This window comes from Saccopteryx leptura, chromosome X (genome assembly GCF_036850995.1).
Source record: "Saccopteryx leptura isolate mSacLep1 chromosome X, mSacLep1_pri_phased_curated, whole genome shotgun sequence".
Classification (NCBI taxonomy): domain Eukaryota; kingdom Metazoa; phylum Chordata; class Mammalia; order Chiroptera; family Emballonuridae; genus Saccopteryx; species Saccopteryx leptura.
The window spans coordinates 65,508,095-65,526,039 of record NC_089516.1 but is presented as its reverse complement, the minus strand read 5'-3'; the positions used below and the strand labels follow the sequence as shown (position 1 = coordinate 65,526,039).

The window sequence follows — 17,945 nt, the reverse complement described above, 5'->3', positions numbered from 1 at the left end:
TCTGTTTCCGGTAGGAAGCTGGTAGGGTCAAAGAACGTAGTGAGTGAGTCATTTCTGGGCGAGTCATTTCGGGGCGACTCCTTTCGCGTATCCAGCACATGAACTCCTGTTGGGATTTGGTGGTTCCCGCAGCCGCTGTGGGTACCGCGACCGCCATCATGTCAGACACGGACAGCGATGAAGATTCTACTGGCGGCGGCCCGTTTTCTTTAGCCGGTTTCCTTTTCGGCAACATCAATGGAGCCGGGCAGCTGGAGGGGGAAAGCGTCTTGGACGATGTGAGGGGTGGTCTTGGGGGGAGGGCTGGGCGTGGAGCGACTCGGGAGAGGGAGTGTAGTGGGGAGAGGAGAGGAGTGCCTGGGGCCCGAGGACAGGGGGCGCTGTCGGCGCAGAAGCTGGTACGCCGACGGGGGGCAGGCAGGGAGGACGCGGCAGTCTCCCCGATCGGATGCTGGGGCGGGCAGCCTCCCCAGTGAGGGCACACCCTCCGCAACGAGGCTGCCCTCGGACCGGCGCTAGGAGAACTTTCTTGGGGGTTGTTGGGACTGCATTTCTGTCATCGCTGCCCTGAGGTGGCTCTAGCGCTCCGGGACTGAACGGAACCTGCGACAAATCTTGTGGTTTCGGCCCTGGTTCTCAGAGCAGTGGGCGTGCGAACCCTGCAGGCGGACCTGGCCGGGCGCCCCCCAGTCCCCCGCCCCCAGTGCTCGGGACGCCCCGCGCCCACGCCAAACACTCCTTTCATTTTGGTTCATTTTCTCTTGAAAATATACTGAGCAGCATCTCTCCTCCCCTGCTACACATACACACACACACACACACACACACACACACACACACGCTAGCAACCAAAGTTCTTGCCTTGCCTTTATCCCACATGCCCTCAGTTGCCTTAGCCTTTATTCCTAGAGTACTGCTCCCTTCAGTCCTGGTGGCGATTCTTTGATTTATCTTAACTTTAAAATGCAGTGAGGAAATTGGACATACATTAATAAAGGCCTGATGATGAAACATGGAGTTTAGTGGGCAGTTACTTTGTAGTCTTGAATGTGATAGATGACTAGGGAACTAAGCTTTGCGGTGTAGGAAGCTTGAGTTTAGTTGTCTTCCACTCTGGTGCTGTCCCTTTTTCAGGAGTGTAAGAAGCACTTGGCAGGATTGGGGGCTCTGGGTCTGGGCAGCCTGATCACGGAACTCACCGCCAACGAAGAGCTGACCGGGAATGACTGTGCTCTGGTGAATGATGAAGGTGAAGTGGGTCGTGGGGAGAATGGAGGGCAGGAGGCTGGCCACTTTCTGTCCATGTCTTTTTCCGTAGAAATTATCTAAGGGAGTGAGAGTTACTTGCTCTTTGTTGAGCTCTGTGCCCCCCTTTAATTTATAGGATGGATCAGGAGCACGGAAGATGCTGTGGACTATTCAGACATCAGTGAGGTAGCAGAAGACGAAAGTCGAAGATACCAGCAGACAGTGGGGAGCCTGCAGCCCCTTTGCCTGTCAGGTGATTCATGGACGTCATTGACAGTATTCCAGTGCATTGTCTTGCTCTGTTTAATTTGTTTCTGTGCATGCTCTCTGCCATTGTTCCTGCCCTCTGTGCCTTTGTTCTGCTTCTCTTTTTGAGCTCAGTTCTAAGAGCTGCTATCCTTATTTTGTGTTCTGGGACAGAGTATGTCACCATACTCAGGTGTTAATTATTCATACTGGTTATTCCCAAATTCTTGATGGATGCCAAGTAAGGATGAGAAGAATGCTTTCATTCCTACCATCTGGTATTTTAGTAGCTACAGCATTCATGATACTTTCTTAGATGCTATTTAAACTCAGTCTTAGTCCTCAAGGAATGGTAGTTCAAAAAGGATTAAGTCAACGATGTCATATAATGAGCACGTGTATTTCTCGACTCAACTTCTGTTAGTCACTCACCACATGTATGCTGACACAACGTACGTAACGCTTACAACACATATATGATGCTGCATTTTAGAATTAGAATGTCAGAGTTGGAAGGGGGTCTTAGTGATTATTTATTCTTAACCTCATCATAGATTAGGAAAACTTGAACTTTAACAAAATGTGGAACTTTTATCAAAAGTTCTACAGTTACCTAGCAGTAGACCTTAACTAATTCAGCAACTCAGTATGTTAGACATTGGTTGAGCACCTGTTGTGTACTATAAACTGTAGTTACACAAGTGTGGTACAAAGATAATAAAATCAATTTTCTGACCTTGAGCAACTCAGTTCTGTGGTGTAGAACCTAGAGCTATTGGTCATAGTTCATTCTTTCCACAGCCCCACACTACCTCTCACTGCTTGAAACTTTCATGTGATCTTGCTCATTGTGTTTATTCATTGTCCACCTGTTTGAATTAGATTTTGGGTTGCTGAGAAATGTAGGTAAAATCTTGGTTAATATTTGAACTTCGTTTCTTCAGGGCCACTTAATGGATTTGAGTACTGCTTGTATAAAGAGAGTTAACTGCACCACATACACAAGAAGTAACCCAGAAAAAATAGAAGATAGAGGCTTTACCCTTAGGGATATTGTTATCATCGGGGAAGGTGGAATAAATGAAATACGAGGCAAAATTATTTATCATAAGAAGACAAACCTGGCAACAAGTTCATGTTTCTATACAGTATTATTTAGTTTTTGTTTTTTGTGTGTGGTAGAGACAGAGAGAGTCAGAGAGAGGGACAGATAGGGACAGACAGACAGGAAGGGAGAGAGATGAGAAACATCAATTCTTCGTTGCAGCTCCTTAGTTGTTCATTGATTGCTTTCTCATATGTGCCTTGACCAGGGGGCTACAGCAGACCAAGTGACCCCTTGCTCGAGCCAGCGACCTTGGGCTCAAGCTGGTGAGCCTTGCTCAAACCAGATGAGTCCGCGCTCAAGCTTGCGACCTCGGGGTCTCGAGCCTGGGTCCTCTGCATCCCAGTCTAACGCTCTATCCACTGCACCAACCGCCTGGTCAGGCCAGAGTGTTATTTAGTTTTGAGGAGCTGCCAGAATAGCTAAGACAAACAGCGTAACTGTTATTTTTGACTACCCTGCCTTAGGCCAAGGGAAAGTGGTAGCAGCTCTGATTTTCAGGGGGCATTGTCATTTGCAGATTTTGGTTTGCTGCCTTGGCTAGGGGTGGGCAGTAAGGCTGGCTGGGTTTTATGAGATGACCTGGAAAGGATGATGCTGTGTTAGGTAGACACTCAGTACTCCGGGAGGTTCTTTTCTAAGTTACCTTGTCCTCTGACGATGCTGTCATCTATGCCTTTAGCTTCCTCATTTACTGGCATTGGCCCCTTCACACAGCTTGATTTACAATAATTTGAATAATTGGTAATAGGTGGAGGTCATTAGAAAAGGCATCATGGAGGTGAATTTTAAGTAAAAATTTGAAAGACGGAGTTGGATGGGTGGATAGGAAGCAGCAGGGCATTTTGGTTTGAAAATAGAAATCAGTGAGTAGTGTTGGGGAGATTGATCAGCAGGCTTTTTTGAAAGGAGTGGAAAACATACTGCCAAACAGCAAGGACCAGGGATAGAACAATTTGGTAGCACCTTTTTGTATGTATTCCTTAGGATTTGATGCCATAAAGGATTGTGAGCCAACATGGATTATTAAGTAAAAGGCAAGGTAGTGTAATGAAAAAATGGACTTTGGAGTCAGCAAGTCATAAGTTCAGATCCCAACACTGTATTTAGTTTGACCCTGGGAAACTTGCTCATTCTCTGAGGTTTGGACTTCTCATTTGTAATAATCCCTTAGGTTTCTTGTCTGCAATGAAGATGATAATACCTATCTCATTAATAGGGCTTTTGTGGGAATTACAGGTCATTATTATGTGGTGTGAAAGCACTTACATAATAAAGCTTCATGAGAGTTTCCTAGAGATTTCTGTTAACATTAGTCACCTTCATAAATAAAAATGAAAAGTGATAGTTCATGCTTTGGGTTTTGATTAGAAAAGGGGTTAAAGGGGAAGAGTTACTTGGAGATTGTTTTTGCAGGCTGGATGTAAAGTTATCAAAGTTTAGAGTAGAGTGGCAATTGTGGGAAATGATTGGCAGAGTCATACTTTAGAGTTGCTGATAAAGGATCAGTAGGACTTGGTGAGTGGGGAAGTCTGTTGGAAAGAGTACAGGCTTTGCCCCGGCCAGGTAGCTCAGTTGGTTACAGCATCATCCCGACATGCTGAGGTTGCGGGTTCCCTGGTCAGGGCACATGAAAGATCAACTAGTGACAGCATGAAAAAGTGGAATAACAAATCAATTTTTCTCTCTCACACTGTAAAAATCAATAATAATAAAAAAAAGTACAGGCTTTGTTGTTATACGAGGATTGGATTCTGACTTTGTCACTTAAAACTGTATGATCCTGAGTAAGTTGCTTAACTTCTATATCAGATTAATTCTGCATTGCTGCATTACTGGGAGGATTATAAATGAAAAAGCTACAAATGCCAGACACATAATGGGAGCTCAATAAATGGAAGTTGCTGTAATGACTTAATGATTGGCTGGAAAAGGTGTGTTGGGGTAAGAGATTGATGGAGACAGGAATACAGTTATAAATGAAGATGGAGGAGAAACTGATAGTAAAAGGAATTTTAAAAGAGGTGAAGGATAATTAATTCAGTGTGATATGAGATACAGTTGCTGGATGTTTGAGTGGGAAGGTTCTTTTTTTGTGACAGAGAGAGGGACAGATAGGGACAGACAGGAAGAAGGAGAGATGAGAAGCATCAATTCTTTGTGGCACCTTAGTCATTCATTGATTGCTCCCTCGTGTATCTTGACTGGGGTGAGGGTACAGCAGACCGAGTGACCCCTTGCTCAAGCCAGCAACCTTGGGCTTAAGCTGGTGAGCCTTGCTCACACCTGATGACCCCGCACTCAAGCTGGCGACCTCAGAGTCTCAAACCTGGGTTCTCTGCTCCCAGTCCGACGCTCTGTCCACTGCGCCACTGCCTAGTCAGGCTGAGTGGGAAGGTTCTTTAGGCAGCAGAACATGCATTGTGATTGTAGAGGGTGTTAGGTCAGGGCAAGACAGATTTGAGTTAAATATGGAAAAGGTGATTCTTGAGGAAAGGGACTGAGAGTGTGTAGAGGAATAAAAGAGTGTTCAGGGCCAACTATTGAGTGAGTAAGCTGTGGAAGGTAGAAAAAATGTGTCAAAGACTTGGGAGGTAAGAAGAGAGAAAGTCCTGTCTTAAAGGAAACTGATAGAGAAAGAATGTTAAATTCAATTACAAGGTTGAGCAGGGTGAAAAGAAATAAAGTAGAATTTGATCAGGAGCAGGTTTAAAGGTTTTAAGTAGTTCTCTTGCAAGCTCCCTCAATTCCTATATGTGGTACCAGTGGTGTTGTAGCATTTGGCAATACTATGATTTCAGCTATTTCTGAAGGCAGAAGCAGTATCTCTTGTGTGTACTTTTTTTTTTTTTTAAACAGAGACAGAGGGATAGACAGGGACAGACAGACAGGAACAGAGAGATGAGAAGCATCAATCATTAGTTTTTCGTTGCGCATTGCGACACCTTAGTTGTTCATTGATTGCTTTCTCATATGTGCCTTGACCGCGGGCCTTCAGCAGACCGAGTAACCCTTTGCTCGAGCCAGTGACCCTGGGTCCAAGCTGGTGAGTTTTTGCTCAAATCAGATGAGCCCGCGCTCAAGCTGGTGACCTCGGGGTCTCGAACCTGGGTCCTTGGCATCCCAATCCGACACTCTATCCACTGTGCCACCACCTGGTCAGGCTGTGTGTGCTTTTTAAAAATTTTTTTTGATCGTTTTTTTTTTGGGGGGGTGGACAGGAAGAGAGAGAGAGAGGAAATCATCAGTTTGTTGTTCCACTTGTTTATGCATTTATTGGTTTATCCTTATATGTGCCCTGACCAGGGATGGAACCCACAACCTTGGTGTATGGGGAGGACACTCTAACCTAGTGATTTTCAGCTGCTGGTCCACAGACTTGTGCTGATCTGCCAGGATTTTGTGCCAGTCTGCGAAAGATTTAACTACCCTGATGTATGAAGATTATAGACCCAGTGATCTTAGTGGAATTTGCTTATACTCCGGGTGATTTCTGCCTTAGCAGTCCCCAAAATAATTCTATTATTGCTTGCCCCCAAGTGTAAAAAGGTTGAAAGCCACTGCTCTAACCAATTGAGCTACGCAGCACGCAGCCAGGGCTCTTCTGTGTATTCTTAAGGGATTTGCATAGTACTTCATGTGGTACTTTAAATTCTTGAGTGACGAGGGAGCCCAACGCTGTTTTCTGATATTCTGGATATTGAAGAGCTCACTTTCTTGGTTTTAGTAGATTATGATGATGATGATTATGATGCTGATTGTGAAGACATTGACTGCAAGTTGATGCCTCCGCCACCTCCACCCCCAGGACCATTAAAGAAAGAGAAGGACCAGGATGCTATTACTGGTGGTAAGCAGAGATTGTCTACTTTTATCTAAGGAGCAACTTCCATTCCTTAGTCCAGGCTTTTGGCATACTCATAGGGGAATATGAAAATTAAGCTGCTGGGAAAGGCTATTACTTCCAGAAGTGATTCATACAATTTTCAAATTTCTGTGTTAAAGGAAAGTTACTTTTAAAATGTTTGGCAGTAGTATGTTAGTGTGCGTTCAAAAAAACTTTTTGGTCAGTGGTTCTCAAATCTGGCTACCTGTCAGAATCACCTCAAATCTTCAAAAAAAAAAATACAGATTTCTGACTCTCAGCCCTGCAAAGTGTGATTCAGAAGATTTGGGGTAGACGCCGAGAATTTCAAGTCATTCCCCAGGTAATTTCTGAAGCAACTGATATGCATATTAGTATTTAGAAGCTACCTGTTTAGAAGAATCTTGAAAAGAAATGGTTAAATAAGGAAGGCTCCCTAGAATGTGTATAATCATATAGAGCCAACTACCAGATTCAGAGTTTTCAAAGGCAGGGTCTTCAGGAATAATCTTACCTATTTCTCTGTCTGCAGCAATAGATTGGGAAAAGCATTGTGTTTGGCCATCCTGTATTTTGAGGCTTATGTTAACTTAAATTCTTCCTATTAGAGCTTTAAGTCATTTCCTTTTTAGTTTGCAGACTAAATAGCATCGGTTAACTTTATGTCATAGATCTTATTTTATGCTAAATAATTTCATTGTCTTGTGGGCTTAAAAAATTATTCAGCTTATGGGTCCCTGAAAAGGACAGGATAAGGCCTGAAGGGCATAAAAGTGTTATATAATTTTATTATTGGTCATATTCCTTTAACCTGACATACTTGCAGAAAGTAGTAAATGTAGTAATAGTATTTGTTTTCTCTTATCACAACCCTAGGGTCCCAGGTACAAGGTGATTTGGGGATGGTGGGAGATACTGAGTTGGACTGAATTTTCTGGGTTGCATACCACTGGTAATCTCTGGGTGCTTGGAACTAGATCCCTTGCCACTGAGCCGTGCGTATCGCCTGGAGTGGATGTTGGCTAAATTTGAGGAAATCTGCTCACAGTTACATGCCAAGGGGGGTTTTTCTTCCTTGTTGCAGTGTCTGAAGATGGAGAAGGCATCATCTTGCCCTCCATCATTGCCCCTTCCTCTTTGGCCTCAGAGAAAGTGGACTTCAGTAGTTCCTCTGACTCAGAATCTGAGATGGGACCTCAGGAAGCAACACAGGCAGAATCTGAGGATGGAAAGCTGACCCTACCATTGGCTGGGATTATGCAGCATGATGCCACCAAGCTGTTGCCGAGTGTCACAGAACTTTTCCCAGAATTTCGGCCTGGGAAGGTACTTTCTTTTTTTCCTTTTCTTCTTCTTCTTTCTTTTTTCTTTTTTCTTTCTATTTAGAGAGACAGAGTCAGAGAGAAGGACAGATAGGGACAGACAGACAGGAAGGGAGAGAGATGAGAAGCATCAATTCTTTGTTGCGGCTCCTTAGTTGTTCATTGATTGCTTTCTCATATGTGCCTTGACCACGGGCCTTCAGCAGACCGAGTAGCCCCTTGCTTGAGCCAGCCACCTTGGGTCCAAGCTGGTGAGCTTTGCTCAAACCAGATGAGCCCGCTCTCAAGCTGGCGACCTCGGGGTCTTGAACCTGGGTCTTCCACATCCCAGTTCGAAGCTCTATCCACTGTGCTACCACCTGCTCAGGCCTGGGAAGGTACTTTTTATGGAGAATCCTTACATTGAAAACCACTGACCTCTTCTAAAGACTGAGTTCTGTTGTTAAAGTGCTGAATATAGAATAGATGAGATCTAAACGTTTCCTTATTCAATGACATTGTATTGGGTCATTTTTTAAAGTTGTATGCATTGTAGTGCATGTGATTTATATAGTTCTCATTATAACTTGTCTTTGTTGTCTTAAAAGAACTAGTTCAAATTATCAAGGAATACTTTTTACTTTTTGGATAGGTGTTATAAATCTGAATTTAGCACTCCTTGATCCCTCCCTGACAGTTGAGTAGACCCCTCAAAGGAATTTTCAGACCCAGATCCTGCTGTTTCTCTACTTGACATTTAGTCTGACATAGTAACATGTTCTGTGTTCTAGGTGTTACGCTTCCTACGTCTTTTTGGACCAGGGAAGAATGTCCCGTCTGTTTGGCGGAGTGCACGGAGGAAGAGGAAGAAGAAACATCGTGAGCTGATACAGGAAGAGCAGATTCAGGAGGTGGAGTGCTCGGTTGAATCAGAAGTCAACCAGAAGTCTCTGTGGAACTACGACTATGCTCCTCCACCACCTCCGGAGCAGTGTCTCTCTGATGATGAAGTAGGCAATATAGAGACTTGGGATTAAGACCTGTAGGGGGACAAATGAGTTTTCCTCTCTTATATCTAAATTGGCTGTAACAGTTTAGCAGGCAGAGTCCTGTGCTGATTATCAATGAGTAATCAGGAGTTCATTCCCAGTGGCTGTCCCTTCCCTATTGTAATAACAAATGTATTGGGGGCAGACAGATGATAATATGCACATTGGTATAAAAGAAAGTTTAAGTGATAGGCAGTGTGCTGTGATATACAGTGTGTCCGTAAAGTCATGGTGCACTTTTGACCGGTCACAGGAAAGCAACAAAAGACGATAGAAATGTGAAATCTGCACCAAATAAAAGGAAAACCCTCCCAGTTTCTGTAGGATGATGTGGCAGCATGTGCGCATGCGCAGATGATGACGTAACACTGTGTATACAGCGAAGCAGCCCACGGTCATGCCAGTTGAGATGTGGACGGTACAGAGGAAAGTTCAGTGTATTCTGTGGCTCGCTAAATTCGAATCCATGACCAAAGTGCAACGTGAATATTGGTGCGTTTATAACAAAGCGCCACCACATAGGAATAACATTACTCGGTGGGATAAGCAGTTGAAGGAAACCGGCAGTTTGGTGGAGAAACCCCGTTCTGGTAGGCCATCAGTCAGTGACGAGTCTGTATAGGCTATACGGGATAGCTACCTAAGGAGCCCTAAAAAATCTGTGTGTGAGCCCACATCGAACTGCACTTCAGGTATGAAACTGGGAGAGTTTTCCTTTTATTTGGTGCAGCTTTCACATTTCTGTTGTCTTTTGTTGCTTTCCTGTGACTGGTCAAAAGTGCACCATGACTTTACGGACACACTGTACTTCCATTGTTTGTATTCTAACTCCGGTCCTGTTCAAAAACTATCCTTATGGCTCCTCTAAGCTCACCTCCTGCCTGTTAATTCTCTATAGCCTTTGGACATCTGGGATCAAGAAATCCCTCTCCCCTTCTGCTTCTTTGTTCTGTTGCAGATTACAATGATGGCTCCTGTGGAATCCAAATTTTCCCAGTCTACTGGAGATATAGATAAAGTGACAGATACCAAGCCAAGAGTGGCTGAGTGGCGATACGGGCCTGCCCGACTGTGGTATGACATGCTGGGTGTCCCCGAAGATGGCAGTGGGTTTGACTATGGCTTCAAACTAAGAAAGCTGGAACGTGAACCTGTGACAAAAAGTAGAATGATGGAGGTAAGCAACGCTGGTATGTAAGAAAAGAACCGATGTGCCCAGGGCCCTATCATTTCTACTTTTCTTTCTATTTGAGAAAATATTGGGTAGACAATTGGGTGTCCTCACTATTTTGCTTGGTATGGTTTATCACCTTAGCAACTAGGCCCCATTGCATGGATTCTGTTTGTGAAATGACTGCTATGTTAGACTAGGAGTGGGAGGAGGCAGATAGTTCCTTCATTATCAGGTTTTTCTCTCAAATCGGACCACATTTGATGTATCTGCTGTGGGATTTGGAGTGGGAACTTTGACCAGTGACCATTCAGGGATTTGTTGATCGTTCCCTACTTCTTCAGGACTCTAGGAACCCTGAAGAAAATGGTAGCACTGATCTTCTGGCTGATGAAAACTTCCTGATGGTGACACAGCTGCATTGGGAGGATGATATTATCTGGGATGGGGAAGATGTCAAACACAAAGGGACAAAACCTCAGCGTGCAAGCCTGGCAGGCTGGCTTCCTTCCAGCATGACTAGGAATGCCATGGCTTACAATGTTCAGCAAGGTATGCGTCTGTGCCAGCTCTGTCCAGCGCTGCCCTTCCTCTCGGTAATCCTAAGTGGGCCTGGCTGTGATCTTCTCTAATGCTGAGGGACAGTGAAATGTTTTAGATGAACCTTGAATTCTAGTCTGTAATCGTTTTTTGTTTTTTGTTTTTACACTATTAACAAGCTAGAATGGGACTCTTGGCTTCTCATTAGGAAAATGTGAAAACCACTTGGAAGTTAAAGATCTTTCTGAACTATAGCAATACTTTATAGTCTGTTTTTGTTTTTGAAGCTCCTTTGTCTTTACCATTCTAGAATTTGCTTTTCCTGTCCTTAAATATGCAAAAAAATGTATGCCATATAGAAAACTTAAAAAATACAATACGATATCAAAAATTGCTAGTAATCCTATCCAGAGATTATCCCCATTTAACTTTTTCATGTATTTTGTTTTTAGTTTTCTGTATTCTGTGTGTATATAGGTGAACTCATGCCTATAGGTACAGTTTTGTATACTGTGTTTCTCTCTTAACTAAAATATTCTGTATCTTTCAAAGTTCATTAAAAAAGTTCAATGACATGGGAAGCTCATTTTAAATGGAAAAAAGATATGCAGTAGCATATTTAATATTCAATTTGTGTAAGTGAAAACACGCTATATAAACAAAGCTGACTAAAAGAAAATATGCTATAGGGTTCACAGTGGTCATTTCTGGTTTGTAAGATCAGACTTCAGTTTTCTTCTTTAAATCTTTCTCTGTTTTCCAAATTTTTCTCAGTTAACCTGGATTACTTTTATAATTTGGAGAAAAAATAAAAACGTCTTATTTTTAAATCTAAGAAAGAGTTGTTTTCTTCTTCCCATGTTCTATCTAAATGCTATATTGGTGTGTAGTATTCTTTTAAAAAAAAAAAAGATTTTATTTATTGATTTTCAGAGAGAGGAGTGAGAGACAGAAAAGGGGGGGAGGAACAGCAACAACTCGTAGTTGCTTCTCATATGTGCCTTGACCAGGCAAGCCCAGGGTTTCAAACCGGCACCCTCCACCTCCCAGGTCAATGCTCTATCCACTGTGCCACCACGGGTCAGGCCGGTGGTGTAGTGTTTTTCCATGGATGTTTTCATAATATACCAATAATTATTATAGTTCTAATATAATGTATTTGCTACCATCATTAGCATATTTTACCATACCATGTATTACCACAATTTAACCAAGCACTTATTAGATATTTGGTCATTCATATTTTGCTTATCACAAAAAGTTAGGGCAGTGGCCCTGGCCGGGTGGCTCAGTGAACAATGTCATCCCGACACTCTGAAGTTGTGGGTTTGATCCCCCGTCAGGGAGCTTATGAGAACAGGCAATAAGTGCACTACTAAATGGAACAAGTAAGTGGAAGTGGAAAAAAAAATAGGCAGTAGACATTTTTGTTTGCAACATTTTATTAAAATGAGAGATACACTTTGTCTTTTAGGTTCCTTTTCAATAACATGAGTAAATTTCCAGTCACATGATTAACTCTACTAACATTTGCTCCTTTTCCATTTGCTAGAATTACAATTGAAAGGAGCATAAATGTTTTGTGTTATAAAAATGTTTTGTCTGTTATTGCGTGTTTCTTCTTTCTGTTTTGACTAGGGTTTGCAGCCACTCTGGATGATGACAAACCCTGGTACTCCATTTTTCCCATTGACAATGAGGAGCTTGTATATGGACGCTGGGAGGACAATATCATTTGGGATGCTCAGGCCATGCCCCACCTGTTGGAGCCTCCTGTTTTGACACTTGATCCCAATGATGAGAACCTTATTTTAGGTATGGTACTGGCAGGGGCCAGTGTCACTCCTCCATAATTGATAGCTTGCAGTTAATGCCAAGGAGCAGGAAGAAATCGGAAGGGTAAGGAAGATCAAGACTAGAAGCTTCTAGGTAGCAGTTTGAGAGAGGAAAGTTGTGCTCAGTTTCTAGTATTTGTGTATTGTTTAGGGAAAACAGTGTTGGAATGTTAGAAAGGAGTACCTTTGTGATGTCAGGAGTATAGCTTGTTTGGTTAGAGTGAATCATGGACTAGAAATGGCCTGGGGTAGGATGACAGATCTGGTTCAGAACTGCAAAGGTGCCTGACCAGGCAGTGGCGCAGTGGATAGAGCGTCGGACTGGGATGCGGAAAACCCAGGTTCGAGACCCCGAGGTCACCAGTTTGAGCGCGGGCTCATCTGGTTTGAGGGAAAAGCCCACCAGCTTGAAGCCAAGGTCGCTGGCTCGAGCAAGGGGTTACTCGGTCTGCTGAAGGCCCGCAGTCAAGGCACATATGAGAAAGCAATCAATGAACAACTAAGGTGTTGCAATGCGCAATGAAAAACTAATGATTGATGCTTCTCATCTTTCTCTGTTCCTGTCTGTCTGTCCCTATCTATCCCTCTCTCTGACTCACTCTCTGTCTCTGTAAAAAAAAATAAAAATAAACAAAAATTAAAAAAAAACAAAACTGCAAAGGTGTCGGTAGGGAAGGTGAATCTTCAGGATAAGCAACTCCAGAGTGACTTGTTTCATCCTCAGAAATTCCTGATGAGAAGGAAGAGGCCACCTCTAACTCCCCCTCCAAGGAGAGTAAAAAGGAATCATCTCTGAAGAAGAGTCGCATTCTCTTAGGGAAAACAGGAGTCATCAAGGAGGAACCACAGCAGGTTTGTGAAGGGAGGAGGATCTTGGTGTTTAGAAGAACAAAGAAAGGTAATGCAGAATGGGAGTCTCACTAAGGTTTATTCGATGACCTGTCATTAGAACATGTCTCAGCCGGAAGTGAAAGATCCGTGGAATCTCTCCAATGATGAATATTACTACCCCAAGCAACAGGGTCTGCGAGGCACCTTTGGAGGAAATATTATCCAGGTGAAAGCACCTCTTTTGTGGTGGATGGGAATCACTGCTGTGTTCTGACGGAGGATATGGGTATACCTTGTCAACACTGGAGCCCAGTTAATTTCAGTTCCTTGTATTTTCTGTCTTAGCACTCAATTCCTGCTGTGGAATTACGGCAACCCTTCTTTCCCACCCACATGGGGCCCATCAAACTCCGCCAGTTCCATCGCCCACCCCTGAAGAAGTACTCCTTCGGGGCACTGTCTCAGCCAGGTCCCCACTCAGTCCAGCCCTTGCTAAAACATATAAAAAAGAAGGCTAAGGTATGATTGGATCATGGTTGTAAAAGTAATTTATAAAAGTTAACGTTAAAGTATAAATTGGAGAAGTGGACTGGATATTAGATGATATCAGGAAATTATTGTTTATTTTCTCCGATGTGGTAGAACGTTGTGGGTATTGAGAATGTCCTTATTCTTAGGAGATGCATATGAAAGAACTTAAGTGTGAAGTGTCATGATGACTGAGTTTCAAAAGTGGTTCAGCAAAATCTATGGAGAGATAGTTATGGGTAAAACATATGACAATATGAACAATTGTACCTAGGATGTGGGATAATAAATGTTCAGATGTTTGAAAATTTTTACAATGAAATTGGGGGGGGGAAAAAGGTAAAATCATTTTTGGTGTCATTGAGAATAAACAGCATTAATATGTGTAGTTACTGTCCTCTCAGAAGCTGGACATACTCTCTTTGTTCTGGGCAGATGAGAGAACAAGAGAGGCAAGCTTCAGGTGGTGGAGAGATGTTTTTTATGCGCACACCTCAGGACCTCACAGGCAAAGATGGAGATCTTATTCTAGCAGAATACAGTGAAGAAAATGGACCATTAATGATGCAGGTTGGCATGGCAACCAAGATAAAAAACTATTATAAGCGGGTGAGTCTGCTCAGAAAAATCTCTATTAATATAGCTATAGTTAGATACCCAGCAATAATCTGTGAACATGTATATATTTTGTCTTTTTGATGTTATAAATTTCTTGGGAGAAAGGAATGGTATCTTTTTTGTAGTTCGTCATATTAGTAAAATGCCATGCTTGTGGAATGTTTTCTACAGGCTTATTGATTACATTCTGTGGTAGTGATTGGGTCCGCTGTGTTCCTTACAGAAACCTGGGAAAGATCCTGGAGCCCCAGACTGTAAATACGGAGAAACTGTTTACTGCCATACGTCCCCTTTCCTGGGCTCTCTCCATCCCGGCCAGTTGCTGCAGGTGAGCAATTCTTTCCTCAGGAAATTGACAGATGAGTAGCTAGTCAGCTCAGAAAAGACCATTTCTAGTTGATTGAAATACAGGCACTATTCATACACTGAGTAGGGGGAAGATCAATGTAATGCAAAAGTTTTTTTGATCTTTTTATTAAAATGCTCCTAATTATGTTATTCATAAACTAAATTTAAAATAGTTCTTTGAAGATACACATTGGGTAAGAAGTCCAGAAACATCTGGCTGGCATAGGGAAGTCAACCTTGGTGGAATGATAATTTACTATAGTTAATTTTGTTATGTATGTGTAAAAATGGTGTATTTTGATTATATCAGTTGTTTTAGAGTATTGAACCACACCTGAGCCTTACAGTCCCTAGCCACAGCGAAGTATTTTTTTTAACCCCTTCTTTGTTCTGATGGATGTAGAGAGACCCTCTAGTAACCTAGCTTTAACGTATTGGCTCTTGCATATTTTGTTAAGGGGCAGTATAGAGGTCTACAAATGATGTGAGGAAATCTCGACCACTTTCCTATCTTTTTTTCCTCCACTCCCATTTTTTGTAGCAATCTTAAGCACTTTCCCTACTCTTGTGCTGAGTTTATTAAATTATTACTATCGCTTATTCTTCTAAAGCACAGCCTCTTTTTCCTTATCCTTTACATCTCTAGTCCATTTCCCACGATATTTTGGGTATTTGTTGTTTTTTTTGGATTGTTCCTGGCATTCTTGCTCTGTAACTTCCTTTTGAGATTTTCTAACCAATCCATCTCCTTCATTTGTGGCTACTTTGTAGTCTCTTAAAGATTTTTTTCTTTTATCCTTTGTAATTTTTTCTTTACATTTTACATTTAGAATTTTCTTTTGAAACCATATATTGAAGAGCTTTCTTCTTCCTGTCCACTTTTCTGATTTTCTGAGAAGGCTTTCCTTAGGATCTGAGGCTTCTGTGACAGGTGATCCCCAGCTGGCTGCACTTTAAGCATGCTCAAATGCGTTTGTCCTGTGTGTTTAAGTCTTCTCTAGCACACATTCTACTTTCATTAGTTGTTTTTTAAAAAATTTATTTATTTAACAAATGTTCTGATCTTATTTGTATTCAGTCTGGGTCTATGCTGGGGTTTAGATTACCTAGTATAGTACTTGCTAGTTTTTAGAGGGATTTTTATTTTTTATTTTTTTGTATTTTTCCGAAGTTGGAAATGGGAGGCAGTCAGACAGACTCTGTGCGCCTGACCGGGATCCACCCAGCATGCCCACCAGGGGGCGATGCTCTGCCTGTCTGGGGCTTTGCTCTGTTGCAACCAGAGCCATTCTAGCTCCTGAGGCAGAGGCCATAGAGCCATCCTCAGTGCCTGAGCCAACTTTTGCTCCAATGGAGCCTTGGCTGTTGGAGGGGAAGAGAGAGACAGAGAGGAAGGAGAGGGGGAGGGGTGGAGAAGCAGATGGGTACTTCTCCTGTGTGCCCTGGCCGGAAATTGAACCCGGGACTCCCGCACGCCAGGCCGACGCTCTACCACTGAGCCAACTGGCCAGGGCCAGAGGGATTTTTAAATATATCTTCATAGCAGTCCTGTGAAGTATTAGGCATTTTAAGTAACTCAGTTTTTATGTATATGGGGAAAATTAAGCTCAGAGATAGCAACTTACCTGGTGTCATAGAGTGAATAGCAGCAGAGCAGTCAGTGTCATTCAAATCCAAATCATTTAGTTTTCCCACTACTGACTCTATAAACAATAGCCAGTGGGAAAAATTATCTGTCTAATCCTATTTGATATTTCATATTATAAATTGTTTACATTACTGGATAGAGGGCTTAGTGGGATGGAGAGCAGATTAGCATGATTTTCCTGTATCATTAGTCAACTACGTTTTCTAGGGTTTCTCCATATCTACGTTTTGTGTTTTTATTTTTGTTAGGCATTTGAGAACAATCTTTTTCGTGCCCCAATTTATCTTCATAAGATGCCAGAAACTGATTTCCTTATCATTCGGACAAGGCAAGGTTACTACATTCGGGAATTAGTGGATATCTTTGTGGTTGGCCAGCAGTGCCCCTTGTTTGAAGTTCCCGGGCCCAACTCCAAAAGGGCCAACACACATATTCGAGACTTTCTCCAGGTGAGAAGGAGAGGGGAGGGAGGGGACCGGGCTGCACAGGAAAGGGTATATGTGTTTGGGGGCACATTGGGAAAGATCAAAACAGAAGGAGTCCTGGTGAGTTTTATCCTTTACTTTGTCACATAAAAAAATGTTGTTTGTCGAGCAGGTTTTTATTTACCGCCTCTTCTGGAAGAGTACCGATCGACCACGGCGGATCAGAATGGAAGATATTAAAAAAGCCTTTCCTTCTCACTCAGAGAGCAGCATCCGGAAGAGGCTGAAGCTCTGCGCTGACTTCAAACGCACAGGTCATCCATTGTGATCGATTCTTTGTCCTCTTTGCCTCTTTCCAAGAACAGAATTATGGCTTCCAGTTAAAGGATACAGCATACAGCTAATAAAACAGAAATTGATAGTTATCAAAAGGAGGAGGTTGCAAATCTTACGCTTTAAAGCTCTAATTACTTTTGTATTTTGCTTACCAGGAAATTCAACATGATCACTAGATGTCTTAAATCAGATGTAGAAAACCTAGCAGCAGGGCTCTCTTGGCTAGTCAGGCTAACTGTGGCTAGGCCTGTACCTTGTAGGAAAACATTGCCTGGTTCAGTCTTGGTTTGCTATTCCTGTTGGCATCAATAAAAGGGCCTTTGGAATTCAGTACAGTCTTATTCTCTCCTATATCTTTTCTAGGGATGGACTCAAATTGGTGGGTACTGAAGTCAGATTTTCGTTTACCAACTGAAGAGGAGATCAGAGCTATGGTGTCTCCAGAGCAGTGCTGTGCATATTATAGCATGATAGCTGCAGAGCAGCGACTAAAGGTGACTATCTTTCTGTGGGGCACTGCCTATGCCTGTGGGTTTTTCCAGAGACAGAATGAAGACTGTTCTCACTGGTTTAAAAGTGATGGCTATTAATTACCAGTTACTTGGAATTACCAGTTACTTGGAAATTCTAGCTGTATGAGGTACATGGGTTCTGGGGAAATGACGGTGTAGGTAAATATCAGTGGGAAGGCTGACTGAGGGACTTAGGGCAGATTGTTTTTCCTTGAAAATGAATGCTCATCCATTTGGGGGTGACTTTAAATGTTCTTTGTAAGGCAGGTCTGTAAACAGGGAAAGTACTTTTCAGTTGTTTTCCACAGCTTTCCAGGTGGGTAGAGATGGTGGAGGTGC

General features: G+C 42.7%; 1 protein-coding gene across 8 annotated transcripts in view; it reads left to right on the top strand.

Annotated features, from left to right (window-relative positions):
* The first annotated feature begins 66 nt into the window (after positions 1 to 66).
* Positions 67 to 17,945, top strand: part of TAF1 (TATA-box binding protein associated factor 1) — a 114,223-nt gene continuing 96,344 nt past the window's right edge. For 4 of the 8 annotated variants that reach the window (XM_066357606.1, XM_066357607.1, XM_066357608.1 and 1 more), the window contains exons 1-17: positions 67 to 278; positions 1,135 to 1,249; positions 1,385 to 1,501; positions 6,327 to 6,449; positions 7,549 to 7,790; positions 8,557 to 8,775; positions 9,773 to 9,991; positions 10,330 to 10,537; positions 12,164 to 12,340; positions 13,085 to 13,212; positions 13,310 to 13,417; positions 13,537 to 13,710; positions 14,155 to 14,328; positions 14,561 to 14,665; positions 16,582 to 16,782; positions 16,931 to 17,072; positions 17,458 to 17,588. In XM_066357606.1, the coding sequence (XP_066213703.1) occupies positions 99 to 278; positions 1,135 to 1,249; positions 1,385 to 1,501; positions 6,327 to 6,449; positions 7,549 to 7,790; positions 8,557 to 8,775; positions 9,773 to 9,991; positions 10,330 to 10,537; positions 12,164 to 12,340; positions 13,085 to 13,212; positions 13,310 to 13,417; positions 13,537 to 13,710; positions 14,155 to 14,328; positions 14,561 to 14,665; positions 16,582 to 16,782; positions 16,931 to 17,072; positions 17,458 to 17,588 (2,763 nt within the window). In that variant the 5' untranslated portion in view covers positions 67 to 98. The remainder of the gene's footprint in view (positions 279 to 1,134; positions 1,250 to 1,384; positions 1,502 to 6,326; positions 6,450 to 7,548; positions 7,791 to 8,556; positions 8,776 to 9,772; positions 9,992 to 10,329; positions 10,538 to 12,163; positions 12,341 to 13,084; positions 13,213 to 13,309; positions 13,418 to 13,536; positions 13,711 to 14,154; positions 14,329 to 14,560; positions 14,666 to 16,581; positions 16,783 to 16,930; positions 17,073 to 17,457; positions 17,589 to 17,945) is intronic. The other 4 variants (XM_066357605.1, XM_066357602.1, XM_066357604.1 and 1 more) reach the window with 4 other exon arrangements.